This window comes from Populus nigra, chromosome 1 (genome assembly GCF_951802175.1).
Source record: "Populus nigra chromosome 1, ddPopNigr1.1, whole genome shotgun sequence".
In the NCBI taxonomy this organism is placed as follows: domain Eukaryota; kingdom Viridiplantae; phylum Streptophyta; class Magnoliopsida; order Malpighiales; family Salicaceae; genus Populus; species Populus nigra.
Genome location: NC_084852.1, coordinates 39651122 through 39659186, shown reverse-complemented (window position 1 = coordinate 39659186; position 8065 = coordinate 39651122). Strand labels below are relative to the sequence as shown.

The following is an 8065-nucleotide window of genomic DNA, read 5'->3' as shown; positions in this document are numbered from 1 at the left end:
TTCCAACCTTGTACCATAGCTTGTAAGTTGGTTTCTTGAAAGATTTTCTTTTCTTCTCCCTCTTTTTTGACAAGGATATCCAGGCAAATCTTTTGTTTATAAAAATGGGTTGGAGTTGTTTTCGATAGTTAGAGCGTGATAAAAACAAGGATCCATTATTCGGCCAGCTCCATTCCTTCGCCTCCTTGCTCCCGTGTGGATTTTGAATTTGTAACAAAGGAAATGATTTTGGCCATTGATGCTGAGCATACTTAGAAAAGGCAATCTAGCCTTTTTATTCTTCACCAAGGAAAATATCCCCAAGAGTTGACCAACCTTAAAGAAATTTCTTACGAGAATTGAATCCAAATCCTAGTTTAGCAGGTGTATAGCCAAAGTTTTACCACTGACCCCAATAGATCCTTCGAAAGTGCAACTTGATGCAAAGAAGACAGAAGCGAGCCATTTAAAAGCACCTCATTATTGGTGCTCCAAACAATTCCCTCTTGCTCATTTTTTAAATCAAAAGCATCCTGCAATTGATCATCGGAACCCCGCATGCAAAACAGCAATCGATAGTCTTAAGAAGTTAGCAGAATCTTAACAGCCCTTCTGGGTGATGTTACATTGCTTAAATTGATATATAACGTATGAAAAAATGTACATATACACAAAAAACATAGGAGTACAGGACAGACCCTGTCTTCCCTCCATTTCTTCTTCCTACCTCTACCCCCGGTCAAACTAATTCATGGAGAAGGTTTAAAAACAATCCTCTCTCATCTTCATCCCCATCAAGTGATTTAGGTTTAAAAGCATCCTCTCCCATCTTCATCCCTATCAAGAGGAATTTTCCTCGTCATTTTAATCAGCAGAGCTCATAAAACACTCTGAAAACCACTCGCAAATATAGATATAACCCCTGTTACCTCCCTCCATAAATCACACATCAAATGCAGCTGCCTGTGCTTTTGATGCAGGAGATCCTTGAGACCTCGATTCAGCAATCTTTGCAGCCACTTCAGCCACAACAAGTCTAGTCAATAGTAGACCTGCAACTAGAGCTGCAGCCATTAACATTGTGAAAACTGCACCCCAGCTCTTAGCAGAAATGTAACCTGTTAATAAAGGTCCGATTGCAGCTCCAACCGAGCCTGTTCCGTCTATGATTGCCGTAACAGTTGCCAATGCCCTCGAGTTCCCTTTCAAGGAACTGTGAGTTCCCAAGTCAGCTGAGACGGCTGTTGTTATAAGAGCATAAGGACCGTTCACAAACATGCCAGTAAGAAGCATAAAAGCAATGTTTAGACCCAAGGAAAGGTGTCCATAGCTCCGGTAGAAGAAAAGAGCAGGGATGGAACAATACATGAAGCTTGCTGCTGTAATTGCTCTGGCATCTAGGCGATCAGAAATGTGCCCAGCTAAAATCCCCCCAACCACCCCTCCAACATCAAACAATGTTGACAAGTTCCCAGCAGTTCCATCAGATAAGTACTTTCCGTCAATGGCTGCAAGATTGACGAGAATTCATGAGACCTCATCATAGATACTAATATGCGAAAGAGCAGCAAAATGAACACATTTCCCAGTTGCAAAATGACAAACACGAATATTTTAGATCTAAGATTATGAACGAGTATATTAGGATGTTAAGAGTTTCGACCAGAGTCATTGAAGTCTCATGAAACCAATGAATCTCATGTTCTCCCTTCATGTTTTTAGCACATTAAAGAATGCTACACAAATTCAAATTGATCACAAAATCAAAAAAAGCTAAGCAGCCCATTTTACCTGTTTGGCTAATGTAGAAAGGAAGCCAGTAGAGAAAAGTGTAGGCCACCAGTTTGGCAAAAAATAGACAGAGAGCAAAGGGCGCAACTCCAGGTATTTTCCATGCTTCAATGAACCCCACAGCTTCCTGTTTAACGTCAGAGTCCGATACCAAAAGGGGCTCTGTAACTTCCTCCCCAGCTTTATTTGGAGAATCCAATTCATCTTCATCTTTGTCAGCTCCAACAGCCTCGGGACTAACAGGCAGTAGTGCAAACACAAGCAAGCCAGCAAAAGCAATGAGGAGACCAGGCAAAACAAAGGACCAGCCCCATCCATAGCTCAACATTGCAGCAGCAATCAAAGAGCCTGAAATATTCCCAACAGAAGTGTGGGCATTCCATATACCCATAATTAGCCCTCTCTTCTTCTTCCCAAACCAGTTACCAACCACTGCAACCACTGAAGGCCATCCAGTTGATTGGAACAGCCCAGCAAGCATTTGCACTATCAAGTAATAGTAAAAGTTATGCACATTTGCCCAAAATCCAACACCGAATAATGAAGTAAATATACCAGTTCCAACCATTCCTATTGTCAAAAGCATCCTTAAATTCATTCTATCACCCAGGTGCCCTGAGAAGTACATTCCCAAGGCATATATAGCAAGGAAAGCCAAGTCGAGTTCACCAAGCAAGGCTGTCCCATCCGAGGCATTAAATGGAGCCCAACCATCTCCAAGTTTCCATGAAAGACTTTTTCTTTCAACTGGTTCACTTAAGTAAGTAATCCTCCATGGGACAAACTTCAAACCCACCTCGGAAGACTCTGGATCAAGGGTGCTCTTGACAATGCTCGTGGTTTTCCGAGCAGCATGGTAGCTAGTGTATGCCAAAAAAGTTACAATCAAGACAATGGCTTGGTGGGTTCTGTAGGAAAGCCTTTTCTTCTTTATGCTCTCTAAGAATCGAATACCAATAGGGGGCTTATTTTGGTTTCTTTCAGCTGCTTCGCGAAATGGACCCATGTAAGGATTCTTAACTCTTCAAGGAATGAAGAGGAGGTAGGGATTCAACTTCCTCTCTTAGAACAAAAGCAGCACGCTGCAGCACAGATAAACAACAACGTTTAACATTTGTTCACAATCATAACTTGGTAACAGCAGCAAAAGGAGAAAAACACTCAAGTCTGGAACTCTTCTTTTATAGAGTTCGAAGTGACTCTTTGCAGACTCTTGAAATAGAACATCACGAACTTCACATACTGCATACATGCATGAACTCCGAACAAATGACTCTGTATTTTCTAGATCAATTCCTAACACACAATCCAACTCTGAGTATTATACAAAATTATATTTTTTATACTATTATCTAATTATATGAAATAATTTCTAAATTACAGAAGTTACTTCAGTCTGGTACAAGCTTAACAGAACTCATAGCAAATCAAACGAAGAAACTCAATTGACACAACTTGATAACTTTTCATTGTTGTATAAGAATGATAAATGAAAAAAAAAATACTCAAATTAAATTTGCATCAATTGACCAGAGGAGGAATTCAATTACAATTTTTTTATATATATATATAAAAAAGAAACTCTCAAAACTCTGTCAGTTAATATTTGAAAAAATAAAAAATAAAAAACCCCTGAAACTCTCTAAAAGCTACTGATATCTCCGGTTTCCAAAGTTACTGTTACACCTATGTCCAGAAACTATTTTTAAATTCGGGTCGAGTAAAAGCCGTGTTGAAGAAGACAACAGAAAGAACTATGCAAACCAGAAAAGACCATCTCTCAGGAAAAATTTCAAACTTTACTTCTGCAAACACAAGACTTGATAGTCTATGTATCCACTATATTATAACAGATTGAATCCAGAAAAAGAAAAAAGTCCACAATACACAACAACCAGAAACAAAAATTCAATCAATGGAAAAACTGATCAACAATCAGACACGAACCCAAATTTTTCTTTGGCAGTAAATTTTCAGTTCAACAAAAACCCATTTCTCAAAATCAACTTCTGAACACTCTCTCCTTGACAAAAAGAAACACCAACAATGAAATTAATAACCAAATTTCAAAACCGAAAATATGAAAAACATACATGAATAAACATAGAAACTGAAGAGTAACAACATACCTTGTTTTGGAGTAACTGAGCTCACAGGAGAATGTTTGCTGTTGCTTTCTCGTTGTAGAAAACTATCAATTTCTCTCTCTGAAAATAAAAGCCCCCCCTGCTTCCTTCTCTTTGTTTCTGATTCTTAACGAAAAAGAGACGCTGCCCACTGGTTGCTTATAAACGGGTGGATTCTTAAGCCTGGCGTTAACGAATATTTTTCTCCTTTTTCAGTTGTCGACTCTGTCCTTGGCTTCATTTAGCTAAAAGTTGTTTTGCTTTTATTTTATTTTGTGTTATTTAACGGAAATGCCCTTGACTAACTAAATCTCTCCGGATTAAGGGAAATGGATTAGTTTTTTTTTTTACTGTTATTTTTTTTAAATGATAGTATTTATTAAGTAAAAATTAATCTGAAATACTGTTTTGGTTTCAATTCCTCCTTTATATTTTCTTTTTCTCTCCTCGTGCTGCATTAAAAATGACTTCTATCATTTTCAAATCGTGTTTATGTGATTTGAAAGCAATTGATTGCAATCCAATGAGGGTCTAATTTCCTTACTAGGGTGCACGCACGCGCGGTAGCTTTTTTTTTTTTTTTTTTTATTCTCCCTTTGATTTTTTTCTTTCATTGTCGTTGATTTTACCTTTTAATATTTATTTAATTTTAAATTTGTTTTTATAATTGATTTGATTTTTTTTATAAGGTTAATGAAGTTTCAAACAAATATCTCTATATTTTATTTGTATATAGTTTGTATTTTATTTTATAAATATTTATTTTTATTATCATATAATTAAATAAAAAAATTAAAAAAGTTTTTAAATTTCATAGAGTCCATCACCTAAATCACATATTTAGTTGGTTAAGTCATGAAATCTAGGTCGATTCAATATATTTTAGTCTTGATATTAAAAAAGTATATTTATCTTGAATTAATTTTTTAAGTCAAGTAATACTTTTTATCAATTTTTTGAGTTGTATTTAGACCTTTCAAATCAATTGAATTACATCAGAATAACTTCCATATAATTTAATTATAACTCAACTAGATAAAGCAACAGGTCATAAGAATTCAAGGTTGGCCCGTAAATAAATGTTTAATAACAATATTAAATAATTTTTAATAACCTATATATTTTCTTTATATTCAAGAACAAATTTATTCAAATCGCAACATAGCGTGGTCATTTAAACTAATTATTATGTAGATATTTCATTTCCTTTTTCCCCAACTAGGAACATTAAAGATTATCATTTAAAAAATAAATTTAACTATTTTTAAATGTATTAAAATGATATGAGAGTATATATTTAAAATTATCAAAAAAGAATCTTCATTTTGATTCACGTGTAAATTAGTTTAAAAATATTTCTAAACATTTCAAAATTTAAAAAAAAAATGAAAAGGGTTTAAGATGACATTATAATTTTTTTTTAATATCTTGGTATAATATTTAATCATGTTTGCGACAAATTTAGTTCATTTAGATAGAAAAAAATAAACAAAATGATAGGTTGAGAACTCAGTCATTTTACAAATATAAAATTAATCTAGTTAAAGATATAGAGATAGATTTAAAACTATATATACAGGAATGACAATAGGTACCCTAGTGTTGGGTTTCTCTATATCTATATCCTATTGGATAATGAATTTAGATATTCATGCTCTATCTATCAAGTTTCAAGTATCAATTATTTAATATCAAATGCTAGCCTATAAAACTCTTAAACACCTTAATAAACTCGTTAATGACTTTAAAAAACCAAAACAACCACATGAATTAACCCTAAACTAAAAATTTTTTCGAGCTTATTCATGTTTTTTCAAATAATTTTAAGCTAGAAAAACACTCAAGTAGAACTCCTCTTGCTAAATAAAATTCACTGCAACCAAAATCATTGTTAATAGTGATTTTTTTTATCTGTTACCAAAATCTAATATGTTTCTCTCTTTTCTCTTAAATCACAAACCTAAAAATAAAAATAATAAAGTTTTAGATCAAAATTTATTTGTTTTGAAATTCTAAAAATTAAAGACGCCTAATTTTTAGAATTTGAAAAATACATGAACTAAGTTGAATTTTCACTAAAAATCTTTAAAACCACTTGTTTCTTTGTTTTTTTTTTCACTTTGATCTTCTATCTTTTAATTTTACTCTTCCTTGATAATTTTAGTTAAATTAGCATTCAATTAGATCCCTGACGAACAAATTTAAAAGAAAAAAAAAAGAGAAGGGATGAAAAGAAAACTCACGAGCACAATAAATTTATAGGGTTTATCAGTGTGTGTATATAGTGTGCTGGGGAACCATATTTACCCTTTTGGGCACTGATTGGAAACGCAGAGTTCCATGAAGATAAAAATAAATGGTTTAAATTTAACTTTTTATGGTTTTAAAATTATTTTGATGTGTTAATATTAACAACCACAAACATATTTTTAAATATCCTAAAAATCTTTTTAATAATAATTTTGTAAGATTGGCAGGTGAGTTCAAATGGTCCAAGCTAGTGCTGAAAGCTAGCATTTACGACTTTGCCCGTACGCTGATGCCAAGCCCTCCTGCCTTCTGTTATGATGAACGCGAAGCTTCAGTTCAGGACCACAGAAGCGCATACTTTTTCTCTTTTGCTTGCATGATAAGCTGGTTCGTGTCTGTTCGTTAGGTGTTCTGGTCAGCTGATTAGTTAAGACATCACTTTCTTGACAATTGACACAGTAATTTTCAAATAACTTCAGAATTAGTTGTTATCTGGATTATTTTCCTGGCGGGTGAATTAATTTAAAAAAAACTATTCAATGTGTTGCTATCATATTTTCAGGAAAAAAAAAGGTAATTTTGAATTTTTCATAGATTAATATGATATAACCCGGTCTATTTGGTAAGTTCAAAAACAACATGTACAATCAGAAAAAAAAACATAATTTGATTAAAAAAGATTTTAAAATGATATTTTTTTTAAAAAAATACTTAGATGATAATATATTTTATCAACCCGGAACAACCAAAATTAATATGTAAAATTTGCGATCCGGGTCATTGGATTGTGACAACTTCATAAAAAGTAAATTAGAAAACATATTGAATCTCAATTCTCAATTAACCCAATTTAAAAAAAAAGAAAAAAAAAGAAAAAAAAAGGACCCAAGTCAACATGGTGTAACTTGATAAACCTAGATCATAAGATTATGATAATCTAATAGAAAACAAATCAAAACAAATTATAAATATTAGTTCTCAATCAATCTAATGTTGAAGGATGAGATTGAAAAAAAAATCAATAAAAAATAGAACAAAAAAAAACTCAAGCCAGCTCGTCAAACCTTAACTCGGTAATGAGACTAAGATAATCTCATGGAGAGCAACCTATAATAAAGTATGAATTTTAATTATCAATCAACTCAAATATTGAATGATGATTTTTTTTTAAAAAAATCAATTATATATAAAAAAACTTGAGTAATCAGATTAACTTGCAAAACTCGTGATCTAGGTTATAATACTGAGATAACCTTAAAAAAAGTAAAATAAAATAAATAATGAAGTCAATCTCTAATAAATTTAATATTAAATAAAAAAATAAAAAACCTTAAATTTTAAAAAATAAAAAAACAAAGTACTTTTTCAATCAAATACTTTAAACGAAGAATAACAGTGATTTCTCACCCTCAATTAGTTGTGGTTACTGAGAACATATTTGGAAACGCGGTGCAAACTGCGTTCTCAAAAAAATTAAATTTTTTTTTGTTAAAATTTAATATGATTTGTACGTTTTGAATCGTTTTGATGTTCTAATGTAAAAAATATTTTTTAAAAAATAAAAAAACATAATTGACATATATTTCAGTACAAAAAAATATTTAAAAAATAACCACTACCAAACTGTCAAGCACCCTCTAAATTATTTAGGGAAAAACAAAAACTTAAAGCAAGAGAATTGAATGAACAGAGGACTTTCTTTGTTCTGCAAAAACCCCTTTTCTATTTAATCCAGAAATCACCCAAAAAAATAACAAGAACAGGACTTGACAGCCTACGAACATAAAGGTCCCAGCTCGAAATCCAGAAGGGCAGATTAGTCAAGATGCATAAAATTATTAAACAGGACGCTGTCATTATTTCACAATCGCAGCAGGGCTATTCTTGTAATTCCAGCAGCAGCGCAACTTATCAATAAC

General features: G+C 32.5%; 1 protein-coding gene across 1 annotated transcript; it reads right to left on the bottom strand.

The window, feature by feature from the left end:
• Positions 1-574: 574 nt before the first annotated feature.
• Positions 575-4072, bottom strand: LOC133676066 (putative glycerol-3-phosphate transporter 1). The gene is made up of 3 exons (XM_062097642.1): positions 3900-4072; positions 1771-2852; positions 575-1487 (listed from the first exon to the last, which is right to left on the bottom strand). The coding sequence occupies exons 2-3, from the start codon at positions 2774-2776 to the stop codon at positions 922-924; spliced, it is 1572 nt and encodes a 523-aa protein (XP_061953626.1). The 5' UTR covers positions 2777-2852; positions 3900-4072; the 3' UTR covers positions 575-921.
• Between the last annotated feature and the right edge of the window lie 3993 nt (positions 4073-8065).

Bases quoted from the DNA above. Each gene is read 5' to 3' on its own strand.
- LOC133676066 (XM_062097642.1), bottom strand. From the start codon at position 2,776: ATGGGTCCATTTCGCGAAGCAGCTGAAAGAAACCAAAATAAGCCCCCT. The intron at 1,488-1,770 runs GTAAAATGGGCT...TCAATCTTGCAG, and splicing joins TTTCTACATTAGCCAAACAG to CCATTGACGGAAAGTACTTA.